Here is an 18,404-nt window from a genome sequence, read left to right as displayed (position 1 = left end):
CGCTGCCAACCCTCCCACTTCAAATGCACAGCTTCAAAAAGACATGCCAGAGGGAACAAGACATCTCATTTCTCCTTATATAGATAGCGTCCTACTTGACAGCAAGAGACAGGACATTCTGTTTTTGGAGGACAAGTCCACTTTTTGAAACTTTTCTAAAAAAGTAGAAATGGAGCAAAATGACGATTGGACATGACCTCAATCCAATGTCATTCAGGTCACGTCCAGTTGTTTTGGGGGCGACTTCCCCTTGATATCGGTTCACTTCTTGTTGATATCAGGTGACTTCCGATGGATTTGCCACCATTTTGGGATCACTTCCTGTTGTTGGCGGGTCACTTCCTGTTGAATTGAGGGTGTTTCGGGGTCACTACCTGTTAATATCAGGTCACTTCTTGTTGATTTGGGGGCCTATTAGGTTCACTTCCTGTTGATTTGGAAGCGTTTCAGGGTCACTTCCTGTAGATTTTCCGTCACTTCCTGTTGATGAGAGGGCATTTCGGGGTCACTTCCTGTTGATATCAGGTCACTTCCTCTTGTGAACAGGCCACTTCCTCTTGATATCAGGTCACTTCCTGTTGATTTGGAAGCGTATCAGGGTCACTTCCTGTTGATATCAGATCATTTCCTGTTGATTAGAGGGCGTTTCGGGGTCACTTCCTTTTGATTTGGAAGCGTTTCAGGGTCATGTCTTTTGATATCAGATCACTTCCTGTTGTGAACAGGCCACTTCCTGTTGATTTGAAAGCGTATCAGGGTCACTTCCTGTTGATTTGGAAGCATTTCAGGGTCACGTCTTGTTGATATCAGATCACTTCCTGTTGTGAACAGGCCACTTCCTGTTGATTTGAAAGCGTATCAGGGTCGCTTCCTGTTGATACCAGATCACTTCCTGTTGATTTCAGATGGAAGCATTTCAGGGTCACTTCCTGTTGATTTGGAAGCGTATCAGCGTCCCTACCTGTAGATTTTCGGTCACTTCCTGTTGATATTAGGTCACTTCCTGTTGATTTGGAAGCGTTTCAGGGTCACTTGTTGATATCAGATCACTTCCTGTTTTGAACAGGCCACTTCCTGTTGATTTGAAAGCGTATCAGGGTCGCTTCCTGTTGATACCAGATCACTTCCTGTTGATTTCAGATCACTTCGTGTTGATTAGAGGGCATTTCAGGGTCACTTTCTGTTGAGATGTGATCACTTCCCTGTTGTTAACAGGTCACTTCCTGTTGATTTTAGGTCACTTTTTGTTGATTGGGGGCCTATCAGGTTCACTTCCTGTTGATATCCAGTCACTTCCTGTTGATTTGGAAGCATTTCAGGGTCACTTCCTGTTGATTTGGAAGCGTATCAGCGTCCCTGCCTGTAGATTTTCGGTCCCTTCCTGTTGATTGGAGGGCATTTTGGGGTCACTTCCTGTTGATATTAGGTCACTTCCTTTGAAAGTATCAGGGTCACCTCCTGTTGATACCAGATCACTTCCTGTTGATTTGGCATCATTTATGATCACTTCCTTTTGAAATCAGGTCACTTCCTGTTGATTTGGAAGTGTTTGAAGGTCACTTCCTGTCGATATCAGATCACTTCCTGTTGATCTGGGGAGCTTTTTTGAGTCACTTTGTTTTTTTGGGGGGCTATCAGGGCCACTTCCTGTTGATTTGGAGTAATTTTTGGATCGCTTGCAGTTTGTATCAGGTCAGTTCCTGTTGATTTGGAAGTGTCTCAGGGTCACTTCCTGTTGGTATCACATCACTTCCTGTTCGTCTTCCTTTTGATTTGACAGTGTTTCGGGGTCACTTCCTGTTGATATCAGATCATTTCCCATTGTTAAGAGGTCACTTCCCATTGATTCGGGGACCGTTTCTGAGTCACTTCCTGTTGATTTGGGGGCATACCGAGGTCACTTCCTACTGATTTCAGGTCACTTCCTGTCGATTTGGTGTCATTTTCAGATGGCTTCCAGTTGAAATCAGGTCACTTCTCGTTGATTTGGGGGCTTTTCTGGGTCCCTTCCTGATGATTTGGCCGCGTTTTGGGGGTCACTTCCTTTTGATCTGGAGGCATTCTTGGGTCACTTCCTGTTGATTTCAGGTCACTTCCTTTTAAAAAAATTTGGGGGGAGTGTTTCTGAGTCACTTCCTGTGGATTTGAGGGCCTTTCAGGGTCACTTCCTGTTGATACCAGGTCACTTCCTGTCAGTGGAATTGACTTATATGAGTTTCGATATTTATCATTCGTACAGATTCACCTAATGTTGCTTGTTGGTTAAGAAAAGCAGCTGAAGCAAAAGTGTTGCGTTACAGGTTGACCACAACCAGGCTGCCTGCACGGCGAGCCGTGAGAAAAGCTCACGGCGACGCTCCCATATCGGCTTATCAAAAAAAACAAATGTCGTCCTACTAAAAGTGAACGCGTTCAGCTCAGCGTCTGCGAGAACAACGCCGGCCGCAGCAATCCAAATGATTATTAAGTGTTATTAAAGAGGCCGGAGGTTGCCTGTTTTGGTTTTTTTCCGCTTAAGGTGAAGCATTCCTTCTTTTTTTTTTTTTTTTTTTTTTTTTTTCACGGCAAATACTTCTTCCATCAGCACAATATTTTCAGTGTAAACAAGCTAAAATGGTTGCGCAAGCACTCTTACTTTTTAGGAAATGCATGTGTTGAAAGAATGTGAAGAATGGCTAAAGAGGTAGTCGTGCAAGTTTTCCTCGAATCGAAAGAGGAAGGTATTGCAACATCGTCGCGTCGTGCTTTTGTTTTGAAAAGCAATTGATGCTTTTTCTTTCAAACGTAGACGAAATCAAAGATTTTTTTCCACTAGATTTCTTTCCGTATCGAGCTTTTGTGCCTCTGAGCGTCTTTGATTTTTTAGGATCTGAATTCTAGGACAAGTAGGGTTTCTGAATTTCACTTTTTGTTCCAAAAATCAACGTTTTAGGGCAAACGGTCATTTTTGTGGTTTCAAATAAAAGAGTCCCGTCGTTTTGGTGCATGAACGGTGTCGGTGGGTCAAACGGTTTTGGCTGCGGAGAAACGCCTTTGAAAGGAAAAGCTTTTTTAAAAAAGGAATATTATAGATGCTAGTTTTTGCATTACATGCAAAATGGACCTATTTACATGGTTTGTGTAGCGTTTTAAAGCTAGTCTAGCCTAGAGTTGTCTTGGTCTGGTCTTGTCGAGTCTAGTTTAGTCTAGTCATGTCCTGTCCAGGACGTCCTATTTAGTCTTTTCCAGGAGGTCTTGTCTTGTCCAGGACGTCTTGTGTTGTCTAGTCTTGTTCATGGACATCTTGTCTTGTCCAGGACATGTTATCTTGTCTAGTCTTGTCCAGTACATCCTGTCTTGTCCAGGACATGTAATCTTGTCTTGTCCAGGATGCCAAGTCTAATCTTGTCCAGGACGTTTTGTTTTGTCCAGGACATCCTGTCTCGTCTTTTCCAGGAGGTATCGTCTTGACCACGACGTCTTGTCTAGTTTTGTCCAGGACATCTTGTGTTGTCTAGTCTTGTTTATGGACGTCTTGTATTGTCCAGGACATGTTATTCTGTCTAGTCTTGTCCAGTACGTCCTGTCTTGTCCAGGACGTCAAGTCTAATCTTGTCCAGGGCGGTTTGTCTTGTACACGACTTCTTGTCTAGTTTTGTCCAGGACGTCTTGTGTTGTCCAGGACATGTAATCTTGTCTTGTCCAGGATGCCAAGTCTAATCTTGTCCAGGACGTTTTGTTTTGTCCAGGACATCCTGTCTCGTCTTTTCCAGGAGGTACTGTCTTGACCACGACGTCTTGTCTAGTTTTGTCCAGGACGTCTTGTGTTGTCTAGTCTTGTTTGTGGACGTCTTGTCTTGTCCAGGACATGTTATCCTGTCTAGTCTTGTCCAGTACGTCCTGTCTTGTCCAAGACGTCAAGTCTAATCTTGTCCAGGACGGGTTGTCTTGTACACGACTTCTTGTCTAGTTTTGTCCAGGACGTCTTGTGTTGTCTAGTCTTGTTCATGGACGTCTTGTCTTGTCCAGGACGTTTTGTCTTGTCCAGGACATCCTGTCTAGTCTTTTCCAGGAGGTATTGTCTTGACCACGACGTCTTGTCTAGTTTTGTCCAGGACGTCTTGTGTTGTCTAGTCTTGTTCATGGACGTCTTGTCTTGTCCAGGACATGTTGTCTAGTCTTGTCCAGTGCGTCCAGTTTTGTCCAGCACGTTAAGTCTAATCTTGTCCAGGACGGTTTGTCTTGTCCACGACTTCTTGTCTAGTTTTGTCCAGGACGTCTTGTGTTGTCTAGTCTTGTTCATGGATGTCTTGTCTTGTCCAGGACATGTTATCTTGTCTTGTCCAGGATGTCAAGTCTAATCTTGTCCAGGACGTTTTGTCTTGTCCAGGACATCCTGTCTAGTCTTTTCCAGGAGGTACTGTCTTGACCACGACGTCTTGTCTAGTTTTTTCCAGGACGTCTTGTGTTGTCTAGTCTTGTTCATGGATGTCTTGTCTTGTCCAGGACATGTTATCTTGTCTTGTCCAGGATGTCAAGTCTAATCTTGTCCAGGACGTTTTGTCTTGTCCAGGACATCCTGTCTAGTCTTTTCCAGGAGGTACTGTCTTGACCACGACGTCTTGTCTAGTTTTTTCCAGGACGTCTTGTGTTGTCTAGTCTTGTTCATGGATGTCTTGTCTTGTCCAGGACATGTTGTCTAGTCTTGTCCAGTGCGTCCAGTTTTGTCCAGCACGTTTAGTCTAATCTTGTCCAGGACGGTTTGTCTTGTCCACGACTTCTTGTCTAGTTTTGTCCAGGACGTCTTGTGTTGTCTAGTCTTGTCCATGGACGTCTTGTCTTGTCCAGGACATGTTATCTCGTCTAGTCTTGTCCAGTACATCCTGTCTTGTCCAGGACGTCAAGTCTAATCTTGTCCAGAACGTGTTAGCTTGTCTAGTCTTGTCCAGGACGTCTCATCTTGTCCAGGACGTCTTGCCTAGTCTAGTTCAGGATGTGTTATTTGTATAGTCTTGTCTGGAAAATCTCATCTTGTCCAGGATGTCTTGCCCCTTCTTGTCTATGACATCTTGTTTAATCTTGTCCAGGACATGTTATCTTGTCTAGTCTTTCCAAGATGTATTTTCTAGTCTTGTCCAGGACATCTCGTCTAGTCTTGTCCAGGACGTCTAGTCTTGTCCAGGACATCCTGTCTAGTCTTTTCCAGGAGGTACTGTCTTGACCACGACGTCTTGTCTAGTTTTGTCCAGGACGTCTTGTGTTGTCTAGTCTTGTTCATGGACGTCTTGTCTTGTCCAGGACATGTTGTCTAGTCTTGTCCAGTGCGTCCAGTTTTGTCCAGCACGTTTAGTCTAATCTTGTCCAGGACGGTTTGTCTTGTCCACGACTTGTCTAGTTTTGTCCAGGACGTCTTGTGTTGTCTAGTCTTGTCCATGGACGTCTTGTCTTGTCCAGGACATGTTATCTCGTCTAGTCTTGTCCAGTACATCCTGTCTTGTCCAGGACGTCAAGTCTAATCTTGTCCAGAACGTGTTAGCTTGTCTAGTCTTGTCCAGGACGTCTCATCTTGTCCAGGACGTCTTGCCTAGTCTAGTTCAGGATGTGTTATTTGTATAGTCTTGTCTGGAAAATCTCATCTTGTCCAGGATGTCTTGCCCCTTCTTGTCTATGACATCTTGTTTAATCTTGTCCAGGACATGTTATCTTGTCTAGTCTTTCCAAGATGTATTTTCTAGTCTTGTCCAGGACGTCTCGGCTAGTCTTGTCCAGGACATCTCATCTAGTCTTGTCCAGGACATCCTGTCTAGTCTTTTCCAGGAGGTACTGTCTTGACCACGACGTCTTGTCTAGTTTTGTCCAGGACGTCTTGTGTTGTCTAGTCTTGTTCATGGACGTCTTGTCTTGTCCAGGACATGTTGTCTAGTCTTGTCCAGTGCGTCCAGTTTTGTCCAGCACGTTTAGTCTAATCTTGTCCAGGACGGTTTGTCTTGTCCACGACTTCTTGTCTAGTTTTGTCCAGGATGTCTTGTGTTGTTTAGTCTTGTCCATGGACGTCTTGTCTTGTCCAGGACATGTTATCTCGTCTAGTCTTGTCCAGTACATCCTGTCTTGTCCAGGACGTCAAGTCTAATCTTGTCCAGAACGTGTTAGCTTGTCTAGTCTCGTCCAGGACGTCTCATCTTGTCCAGGACGTCTTGCCTAGTCTAGTTCAGGATGTGTTATTTGTATAGTCTTGTCTGGAAAATCTCATCTTGTCCAGGATGTCTTGCCCCTTCTTGTCTATGACATCTTGTTTAATCTTGTCCAGGACATGTTATCTTGTCTAGTCTTTCCAATATGTATTGTCTAGTCTTGTCCAGGACATCTCGTCTAGTCTTGTCCAGGACGTCTCGGCTCGACTTGTCCAGGACGTCTCGTCTCGACTTGTCTAGGACGTCTCATCTCATCTTGTCCAGGACATCTCATCTCATCTTGTGCAGAAGTGTCTCGTCTAGTCTTGTCCAGGACATCTCGTGTAGTCTTTCCAGGATGCCTCGTCTAGTCTTGTCCAGGACGTCTCGTTTAGTCTTTCCAGGACGTCTTGTCTTGTCCAGAATGTCTCGTCTTGTCCTGGATGTCTTGTCTTGTCCAGGAAGTGTCGTATTGTCTAGTCTTGTCCAGAACGTCTCGTCTTGTCCATGACGTCTGGTCTCGTCCAGGACGTCTCGCCCTGTCTTGTCCAGGATGTCTCGTCTTTAGCGTTGTCAGTTTTAGAAACAGCTGGCTTTGAATTGAAAAGTCTCACTGTGGTGACCCTTTGCAGAAGCACAGTGTGGTGGAGACACTGCCTTGATGTCTACCAATCCTTTCTAATCTGCACTTTGCTAGCAGCTGCGAGAACATTCCTCGGCACGCAAACAAACCAACGGCCCACGCCCTCTCCTCTCCTGTCACGCTCTTTTCCAACCACATTCATAACATAACAGCGTTCCATTAATTCCCTCACATGATAGCGAGTGTGTTCCGTTTCCTGGAAGTCATTTGGTCTCGTCTTAAAATGCTAAGTGTACAAATTGTGAAAAACACTCGGCCGATATTATTGGATACCCAACAATATTGGACAATGAGTGAAGTTTAAAGGGTTAAAAATAATTGGAAGTGAAATGAAAATACATCGTAAATAGTTTTTAATTTCATTTAATCCTTCTGAATGAGTCAAAATCAATCATGTAGTATATCATTATATACAGTTTTTTTCGTGAAAGAAACAATGAAGCATTACAATTTGCTGTAAAAGACTAACATAACCAATGAATTATATCACGCAAAAATAGAATCCATGCCATCTTGAAACAGATGATCGAGTCTTTGCTCAAAATGGCCCAGAACTTGAACAAACCGAGCATTTCCATACAGCAGAAAGCCCAGTCCGTGCAGGTTTTAAGGATAGGAGAGAACCTGGGGTTCACCGTGCAACCATCGAGTTGGAAAAGGGTATCTTGGCGCCTTCCAGAAGGACCGGAGCAAGCCGCAGCAAGTCTCTGATTGGGATTCCCAACCGTTTGCTGCTGGTCATCAAAACCCCGGGCGAAGTGCAGCCTAGGAAGGGAGAGGATAACATTTAAAAGGGCTGCCTTTGAATCGTATCGTCGCAGAATATCCGATCATTGTCCAAAGAATAGCAGCGAGAAAAAACAACCGCCCCCCCCCCATAAATATTCTTTTAGCCCCGCCCATGGAAAGACGTCAAATGGATTGGACGTCTACTACTAATAGCGATCAACACATTTGAATGGTATTAATTACATATTTACGTCTACCAGCATCAATGGCACTGAAGTAATACTCTGAACTGCCACAAGATGACGCCAAAGCCTAAAGTGATAAGCTGAAGCAGACGTGAACTTGACGTTGACTTCCATTCAATACATTTCAACTGTGATTGATCGCTATCATCAATGAGACAAAATGAAAAGAATTTTTTAAAAAAAATACATATAATTAATATGAAAGAAAATCCATCTGCGAGATTCATATCAAATCAAATCAGAACAATTTGAACAAAAATCCTTACAATATAACCCTATAAAGAAATCAAAACACGTTTCAAAACGTAGATCACAACGCCACCCAAAAAATGACGAAATGTCCAAAAAAAAAAAAACATACATAATTTAAAAATATATATATATATATTTGAATACATAGAACTAGGGCTGTCAAAATTATCGCGTTAATGGGCGGTAATTATTTTTTTTAATTAATCACGTTAAAATATTTGACGCAATTGACACACATGCCTCGCTCAGGTTAAAATGACAGCAGTGTAATGTCCGCTTGTTGCTTGTTACTTGTTTTTTGTTGTTTGGCGCCCTCTGCTGGCGCTTGGGTCCAAATGATTTTATGGGTTTGGGGAGTGAGCATGGTGTAATGACATCAACAATGGCGAGCTACTAGTTTTTTTTATTTAAATTTTATAAATTTTAATAAAACGAATACATTAAGAGGGGTTTTAATATAAAACTTCTATAACTTGTACTAACATTTATCTTTTAAGAACTACAAGTTTTTCTATCCATGGATCGCTTTAAGAGAATGTTAACAATGTTAATGCCATCTTGTTGATTTATTGTTATAATAAACAAAAACAGTACTTATGTACCGTATGTTGAATGTCATTCCAAGAATAATTTACAGAAAAATATGGCATATTTTATAGGTGGTTTGAATTGCGATTAATTACGATTAATTAATTTTGAAGCTGTAATTAACTCGATTAAAAATTTTAATCATTTGACAGCCCTACATAGAACACAACATCACATTCACTGCCAGATCTCCCAGTTCAAATGGATGGGACATCTATCACCATCCATAGTAGTCAATGAGGTAACAATTTTGCCTTTGCCGTATAATAAACAGGTTTAATAGCGAATTTTGTATCTTTATACCGGCCAATTCCCTTTACCTTGCAGATGTATGAGTTTGTCCCTGAGGCACGGGACAGAGCGGTAGGCCACAAAGCACGCCAATAGGGCTGATCCGGCACCCTCGGAGAGGGCCTTGCCACCAATGTAGGACGTCAGCGCTGAGCTGTTGTCTGGAGAACAAATGCATATTAAAACACCTGCATTGAAAACCTACTTATTAAGCAAACAAATTCGGTAAAGTGGACATGCTACCTTTGCCCTCATGCCCCACAATATCGCCACTATTTCTCCTCTCTTCATATCACTTCAGGGCGCTAAAAGTCACTCACAGCAGGGGGTGCTAAGGATCTTTTTCAGTTTTTCCCAACCAAAAACAGCCGTTTCGGTCCAAATTTGTCATGCTCGCGTGTTTTCTCCATACAAGGCGTGCACAATGGCAGTACACACGTATGCTGGGTAGTCTGCGTACTACTAGTAGGCTACTATAAGGACAGCGCTCTATTTCTAAATGCCTTAAGAAAATACTTAAACGTAATAATATCAAATAAGGGTGGTGCAAATACGCATCTTGACTAATGTGGTCAACAGATAAACACTCTGCTTTAAAGCTAATAAAATAAAACACAATGCTGTCAGAAAAAAACACATACCAAAGTCAAGTGGTGACCATGTTATTAACAAAAAAAAAATGTTAACGTAAATATTTTATCCCCAAAATTAAATACGCTATTGTTTCAATGCGTTTCATTTTTTACAAAAACAATTTTTCTACCCAACACCAGGGGGTGCTGCTGCACCCTCAGCACCCCACTTCCCGCACCACTATATCACTTACCCTGCAAATTTCTGACCTCTATGACCTTTGACCTCATTGCACCAAATCCCTTCTATTTAATATTACAAACATATCCTGTAAGTTTGATTATGACCCCTTTATTCATATCTTGAGCTATCTTGAACACGGACATATTTCTGACCTCTATGACCTTTGACCTTATTAAACCAAATCCCTTCTAATTTGTATTACAAACATATCCTGTAAGTTTGATTATGACGCCTTTAGTCCGTTCTTGAGCTTTCTTGAACACGGACATATTTCTGACCTCTATGACCTTTGACCTCATTCAGAGGTTGCGCTAGACTTTTTCGTTGTCTGTCATTTTGACTGACAGGGTCATAAAATTCCGGTGATAATCTATTTTTACCCGTCACTTAAATTTTTAAAATGATGATAATGACATTGTGGTGACCCTTTGTTTGGCATAATTCACCTTCCGTACTTGTGTGTCCATTTGGCCGAGCGCGTTACCGGCTACGACACAGACACTTGAATAGAGAGTTCACAGAGAGCAGCAGAGCTACAGCGGCTGGACACAGCAATTCCAGCTAACGAGACTCTTAACATTGCATACCGCTTCAACATATTCAATAGTATTTAGTTTTCATTCATTTTAAAATAATATTCTGTCTGAACAAGCTTAACAGAGAATCCACACCGTGCCATCATTACACATCAAGCAGATGAGGTTACATATGGAACAATGAAATTAGCAGTTCACCTGCTGTGGCCTGAACCCAGTCTCACACTTTCCTCCTGGTGCTCATGGACTTGAATTGCGTGCCCGCTTGTGCAGTCCCTCTTTTTTCACCTCTTTTATCAACACCGTCGTCGTTTTGGGGCTTTTTGAAGAAACTTCGGACACTCAGTTGCCTTGACATTTTTCCGAGTAAGGCCAACGACGTCATGCATCAAGAGAGACAATAGCTAATTAATATGCTCACTCGCCACCCTGTGGTCTGGGGTGTGAATTGCAACCTGTCAAAATGATGGATGGACTTCAGTTTTTTCCGTCACCGTTTTAAAAAATCGGTCAACGACGGAAAATATTCGGTTAACGCGACCCCTGACCTCATTACACCAAATCCCTTCTATTTAATATTATAAACATATCCAATAAGTTTGATTATGACCCCTTTATTCTTTTCTTGAGCTATCTGGAACGCGGACATATTTCTGACCTCTATGACCTTTGACCTAATTACACCAAATCCCTTCTATTTTATATTACAACATATCCTGTAAATTTGATTATGACCCCTTTAGTCCGTTCTTGAGCTTTCTTGAACACGGACATATTTCTGACCTCTATGACCTTTGACCTCATTGCACCAAATTGTAATAATCTCTTCTATTTTATATTACAAACATATCTTGGAGTTATTTGTTTAGCGCTTTTCCATCCTTTAAGGCCCTCAAAGCGCTTTGACACTATATCTTCATCTACCTACTAGTGACGACCTCCATGAAGTTGCCCCCCCCCCCCGCCCCCCATCAGATGCAAATTTATATCAAAATTATGTCCATTGTTTGTGCCCGTTTACGATGTAAAAAGTTTTGTTTGTGCTGCTATCGTTTTGAGATATTTACGCTTTTATAGGTCAATCTGAGGCCAACCACCCCCCATTTTGATTCAAAAGGGTGTCCATCTTTTGTGCTGTAAATGTTTTTGTTTGTGCGGCGACGGTTTTGTAGATATTATGCGTTTACATGGTAGTGTTGACATCACGCAGCCTCCCTTATCTACGTCCGTCATTCACAGCCCTTCCATATCTGCAGCCACTGACGGAGCATACCAACACTCTCTATATCGGAGGGGTGTCCCAACATCTAGCGCAAATGTAGCACTAACGAACGGCACCACTTTGGGTCCACTTTGCAGTAAATGATTTCATCACTCGAAATTAATATCTCAAGCCCCACATTTACTGCAAAAATGAACACGAAAGGTTTTTGGCTGCCAAAAACAACACAAATTACCACTTGTCCACTTTTGTCCGCTACCAATTTACATTTTCACCATCCGCTTGACATTTCACCTTTGAGCCAGCAATCCAACGCCACGTCCACCTTATTCCTCATGACTGGTAAAAACTCCGAGGAGAGCATCGCGTCGCAGATGTCGGCGGGACGTCGCAGCGTCCCGTCCCAAAGGTCCACCACTAGACGCATCTGCCACAAGGCGAAGGTGTGCTGCAGCTCGCCCCGACACAGTGCGCTGACCGCCTAATTCGAGGAAATTCCGTTAAGAGGCACGAGTGACGTCGCAGCGGGCGCGTCGACGTGCTTACCTGCTCGATGGCCACGTACGTGGGCAGCATTTCCGGACATTCCTTTGTCACGCACTCGTATAACATGGCTGAGAATAACGCCACCGTCTCCTCTCTCTGTAAGATATATAACATATTTCAATCGTAGTAGATAATGTTCCATTCAGGGTCAAAACGATTAATTGGCTGCCATTGCCGTAAACGGCACGGAAACCTGCCTGCGAAAAACCCACTCACGTGCTTGATTCCGTTTGACGTCTTGCAGAAGAACTCGGCAAAAGACAGCAGGGTGGGGTCAGAGGTGAAGGTGGAGATGTCCTCCACCTGCACAAATACATGCCAAGAATTTGTGATATTTTGATTTGACAACCCAAAAATAAAAATGGTAAGTGTGGCGTGTCTGCAGTTTATAATTAGAGGTCGGCCGATATATAAACCTGTAGATGCCGATTGTGAAAAAAAAAAACGCAAAAGACATATAAATACGTTTTTGGGAAACTGAAGCAATTAAAAATTGAATGTATTTATACGTTTTTGGGAGCAAATGAGTTAACAGAATTACTGCAAGTCGCTTTGTTGTCATTTTTCCTCGTGAAGTGAAGCCACTCTTTCGAGCGTTTGAACCTACGTGCTGTTGTGTTGGTTGGAATTGATAAGAGAATCTTTAGATAAATTGCCAAACGATTCCATGGTGATTTAGGGTAGGGCTGGGCGATATGGCCCTAAGTACGTATCACGATACATTGAGCAGATTTACCTCGATAACGATAAATGACGATATATTCGCCCAAGCGGACTGTTATATAATTTGAAAATTTGAATCAATGCATGGAATACAAATTAACCGTTTCTCGTTAAATTTATTTACCAGCTTTCAATTTAACAATTGCACATGCAGTCTAAACATTAAGTATTAAAAAAAATCTTGTAAACAATAAGAATTCTAGTGTGAACATTTATAACAACTTGTATGACTTGAAAAATGTACATTATAAAAATCAATATGACGACTGTGCAAACATGTCATTCTAACACAAATGACTTGCAGCTTTAACAGTACACTTCAGGCAACTTATTGGTAATGGCTGCTGTGACATAATTATTCAACACAAGTGTTTACGTCAAGGTTTCAGGTTATTTTTTTCCCGAAACATCTTTTAATACAGGTACCCCCCACACAGACACAACCAGATTAAATCTGTATTGCTCTGATGCCACTGAAATATTTAAGGTTTTATGATGGCAGAATAAAGCAAACACATACAGAAAAATAGCTGTGGCCATTCAACTGTCATATTATATATAGGCTTCACTGTTGGATTATACTTTATGCTGAGTGCTTTACCATCATGAAAGCTTTCAGAGAAATCACATAGACATGCCAAATAACGCGACATAATGATTGCTACATGAAGTCTGTGCCCAGTCCACTCATTAATTTCAGCCGTTTCGACAAGGTTAGAGCCGCTATCAGACTCTTTCACGTTCATTTGTAGCCGCTGTTAGCCGCTAGCGTTAGCCTGTGGCTTGGCTACCAGAAGAAAGCACTGAAAGCATCCTCTCCTGAAATCGTGAGAACCAGGGAGGACAGCGGGTGAAAGCACGTCTGGAACCCGCCAAGAGTTTAATTAATGTCGGGTGAAAGTTTGGCGAAGCTAACTTAAGCCCGACTCCATCCCGTTTACTTGTAGTGTTAGCCGCTAGCGTTAGCCTACCGGGCTTCTGTTTGTTTGGCTTCCTGAAAACAACGTGACTCCATACGTAAGCACACTGTCTGCTTTCTTAAAGGGGAATGAACATAGCCGAACAACACAGAGTCAAAGCGGGATGAAAAGACTATATTTTCTTGTTTTATTAAATTACCGAATTTGCTGACATCGTCAAAATTACGTCGGTCAACGTGAAGAATTGCGGTGACGGTAAATTTTTGGTTTACCGCCCTGCTCTAATTTAGGGCTATACAAATAAAATTGAATTGAATTGAAACACACGGAACCATTTCTCTATAGGAACCGGTTCTCGATTCCCATCCCTAGTCGGTGGGGTATAGTTCAACAAATTCTGTGCAGTTTGTTACTTATTTATGAGTTTCAGGGCTCCAGAGTGGCTATGCTAGTTCGAGTCAAAGGTGCCAGCTTGGCATACCAATATTAAAAAAAAAAAAAAAAACATGCAGGGTTTCCTCCACATACAGTGCCCTCCATAATTATTGGATTTATAATAATTATGTGTTTTTTAGCTTCTAATATTTTTTTTTCCTAAATAATATGGGACCTTAATGGGAAAACAGCCCCTCAGCATCACTGACCCACCCCCATACTTCACAGTGGGTATGAGGTGCTTTTCAGCATGCACATCTTTTGTGGCACACCGGACCCACTTAGAATGTTTGTTGCCAAAAAGCTCAAAGTGGGTCTGGCGTGCCACGAAAGATGCGCATGCTGAAAAGCACCTCATACCCACTGTGAAGTATGGGGGTGGGTCAGTGATGCTGTGGGCCTGTCTCGCTTCCAAAGGCCCTGGGAACCTTGTTAGGGTGCACGGCATCATGAATGCTTTGAAATACCAGGACATTTTAAATCAAAATCTGTTGCCCTCTGCCGCTGACAGTTGAAGATAGGTTGTCACTGGGTCTTTCAGCAAGACAAAGACCCTAAACATATGGCCAAATCTACACAGAAATGGTTCACCAAACACAAAATCAAGCTCCTCCCATGGCCATCTCAGTCCCCAGACCTCAACCCCATTGAAAACCTGTGGGGTGAGCTGAAGAGAGTACAGAGGAGAGGACCCAGGTCTCTGGATGATTTAGAGAGATTCTGCAAAGAGGAATGGCTGAAGATCCCTCTTTCTGTATTTCCCATCTTGTGAAACATTATAAGAGAAGATTAGATGCTGTTTTGTTGGCAAAAGGGGGTTGTATAAAGTATTAACACCAGGGGTGCTAATAATTGTGACACACATTATTTGATGTCAAATAATTTTTTCTTTATGTGGGATTTTTTTCCCCACTGAATGAATGCACTTGTATTGAAGGTTGGATTTTTCTCTTTTTATCATTAAGGTCACATTTTATTTAACAATATATATATATTAGAAGCTAAAAAACACATAATTAATATAAATCCAATAATTATGGAGGGCACTGTATAAAAGTTTGTGGCGCAGCACCACACCAAAATAAAAGCTGCCACGCCTTGCAAATGAGATGTTTTTTTTAAGGCCGTTGCAAAGTGAAAAGCAAAAAAGTAAAGTGGCAACCTATTCATTGTGTATTGTAATGTCCGTAACTAGGCATGTGCCGGTATGCAGGGATTCCCCTATATTCAACAGATTGTGGCGCACCGCCACACTAAAATGAAAGCCGCCACGCCTGGCAAATGAGATGTATTTTATTTATTTATTTAAATTAAAAAAAAAAAAATTTAAGGCCGCTTCAAACTAGCGGCAGTCGAGTGGGAGGAGTTCAGCGGACACCTATTCATTGTGTATTGTAGCCTAATGTTCGTAACTATGCAGGCCCCCCCTTAAGAGACGCAAGGGGAACGAGTAGGAAGAATGGGAGAACGAGCGAGATAGCGAGAGATAGCGGTCGCATGTTGTAGCAGCCCGCTGTTATTTTGTTATTGTTTTTCTTTATTATTGTTACCACAATAAAGTGGGTAAGCAAATACAGACTTCTCTCCTTCTTGCCCATATCCGGGGCATTACAATAATTTGGATCGGACTTTTCGGCGAAAGTGAGCGGTGGACGGCCGTCTTGGACGGAAAGCAAACTTTGACTAACTTGCGCTGAGAGACTGCGGAGAGGCGGGGCCCAAAATAAAGCCTTGCTCTATTTTCAGAGCGTTGGTCACAGTAAACGATTTATCAGTTCAAGCAGAGTAAAATGATACATATTCACGGTACAAGAACGTCGTTTCTGTGTCCATCGATTGGTAAGAAAAGGCTGTTTGTACGAGTGACGTGTGGGCGCTCCCGTCAGGGGGGACATTTCACGTGGAGTGGCTATTTTTCGGCACAACACCGGCGCGCCAACTTCAGACAATTACGGCTGACAAAACTTTGATAAATGCGCCCCCCCACCCAAATTTCGCGAGCTCTGGGACACTCGAAAAATGACTCTCATACCTCTCCTTGCTAAGTTAATGGTACCTCGACGTGCCTTTGTGTGGAAATTTAGTTTACGAACAACGGGGAAAAAACTATTCACCTTCTCACCGAATCAAGTAAAACTCTTTACACGGCTATTAGAATTCCCCCAGTGCTCTAAATGGGTCAGTTGACAGAAGGACTGTTATTGTTGTGGTAATGTAGTACTTATGAGGGTCAAATAAAAGGAAAAAGGAGGACTACGACGGTGGTCTGCAACCCGCGGCTCTCGGGCCGCATGCGGCTCTTTAGCGATGCTTCGGAGCTTTTTTTTTTTTTTTTTTTTAAACTGGAAAAAGATGGGGGAGGGAAATATATTTTTTTGTTTTAATAGGATTTCTAGGAGGACAAACATGACACAAACATTCTTTCAATTCATTAATATTGTAATGAAGTTAAACTTGTGGTGGCATAGTACAACAGAGTAGTCACGTGGTGCGTCATTCTCTATAGGATCCACTGCAGGGAAAACAAACATTTAATCATGAAGGCTAATTACGTATTTCTAGCCAACTTAGTCATTTCTATAGTAGGCTAATATAGCTAGTATCGATAATTATAAGGCTTGTACAAGGCTTTTAATTTTTTGTGGCTCCAGACATACTGTATCAGTTTTTTTTGTGTTTTTTTTTTGGGGTCAAATATGGCTCTTTCAACAGTTTGGGTTGCCAACCCTGAGTCACTACGAGATGTAAGTCGTACTATTGTCACGAGAAAAAAAGTTGCATTAGTACATCGGGTAACGTAGCTGTAATCAGCTACGCATTTTACATACATGTACTGTAGCTGAGAGGTACAACATTAGCCTGGCTAATGAAATATTTCAAATATATCTTTGTTATGGTTCTTCTTGGGGGGAAAAAATGAAGGAAAAAAAATTCGCTGTGGCACGACATGGTGAGGCTGTCCGACTCCGATGCAGCCCACCACCACAGCTTCAAAAAATCCTAGGGGAAACACTGGGTATGAGATTTTGACGGTACGATAACCGTGAGCAAAAATACCGCGGTATCACGGTATTGCAATTATAGCTCCAAAATTTTGAGATGTATGGGTTTAAAAACAAAAAAAAATCCATTGAAGAGGATTTTTTCAAAACATATTTGCAAATTGGAACATGATTATAATGTGAAAATAAATAAATTAACAAAAAATAACAAATATTATATAAAATTAAAATAAATAGAACCTAGACTATACCCACAGCCACAGCTCAAGTTGCTCAATATTAGAGTAAGAACAAAATAATTGCTATAAAAATGTAAAAACACTTCTAAATAAAAATATATACTGTATGACTTTTTTTGAGGGGGGGGAGCTCAAGTGAAGTTTCGCCATTTTCAGCCACTGTGTCAACTCTGGTCTACATGATGCCATGCCTTTGTGTTAAAAAGAACAAAGAATTCATCAGTTAATAAGTTAGTTAAAAATGTATAAGTTAGTTTTATAAATTAGTTAAAATGTAAATATTGTTGAGGAAAGGTTTCATCTTAAAAAAAAAAAAAAAAAAGTGAGGAGTGAGACCTCCTTTCTCAATTAGCGATCTTTGACGTGATCCTTTTTCTTTCCCCCTTCATTCAAGCTTGTTTCTCACTCAGCGGCTGTGAGACATAAAAACTCGACGCAGCTGCTCTCCCAGCTTAGCCTCGGCTAACATTCGTCTATGTAAGTTTTAGTTAGTTTGTATATTGAATTTGAAAGGAAAATGTGTGTTTTGTTTTTGGCAAACTTTTTAATGGTGCTACTGCTATCCTGTTGAACCTAATCACACGTGGAAAAATCGAATTGTACAACGTTTTAAATGTTTTCATTTGTATATTTCACCACGATTTGAGAGCTCAATAAATTGAAGAAAAGTACGCCTTGTGTTTGGAGGATTTGTTTTTGGGTTTGCTGGCTGTTTAGTGACACTCACGGCAACAAACGGGAAGGGGTGAGCGGTGCCGCACCAAGCCACTTCGGCTGCATTTTGGCACATGAAAAATAGCGAATACCGTACTAAGGTATGACGGAAAATTGTAGTGGTTTTGAAACCGCGACGTTTTCACACCACGGTAAACCGTGAAACCGGTAACCGGCACATGTCTATCCGTAACTAAGCGCGGCCCCCTTAAGAGACAATCAGACAGGGGAATTTATTGTTGTTGCCACAATAAACTGGGTAAGCCAATACCGAACCCCCCCCCCCCCCCCCCATCCGTGGCATTACAGTATTTTGGATCAGACTTTTCAGCAAAAGTGAGCGGTCGGCTGTCT

At 42.0% G+C, this 18,404-nt stretch overlaps 1 protein-coding gene across 1 annotated transcript in view; it reads right to left on the bottom strand.

Moving 5' to 3' along the window:
- Positions 1–7,118: 7,118 nt before the first annotated feature.
- anapc1 (anaphase promoting complex subunit 1) overlaps positions 7,119–18,404 on the bottom strand; it is a 93,227-nt gene continuing 81,941 nt past the window's right edge. Inside the window, exons 49-53 of the mRNA XM_057848783.1 lie at positions 12,234–12,320; positions 12,018–12,113; positions 11,766–11,952; positions 8,927–9,058; positions 7,119–7,557 (exon numbers count right to left, since the gene is read on the bottom strand). Coding sequence (XP_057704766.1) covers positions 7,424–7,557; positions 8,927–9,058; positions 11,766–11,952; positions 12,018–12,113; positions 12,234–12,320 — 636 coding nt within the window. The 3' untranslated portion in view covers positions 7,119–7,423. The remainder of the gene's footprint in view (positions 7,558–8,926; positions 9,059–11,765; positions 11,953–12,017; positions 12,114–12,233; positions 12,321–18,404) is intronic.

Source organism: Corythoichthys intestinalis, chromosome 10, assembly GCF_030265065.1.
Source record: "Corythoichthys intestinalis isolate RoL2023-P3 chromosome 10, ASM3026506v1, whole genome shotgun sequence".
In the NCBI taxonomy this organism is placed as follows: Eukaryota; Metazoa; Chordata; class Actinopteri; order Syngnathiformes; family Syngnathidae; genus Corythoichthys; species Corythoichthys intestinalis.
The sequence above is the reverse complement of the archived record's forward strand: the minus strand, read 5'-3'. Positions and strand labels throughout refer to the sequence as shown.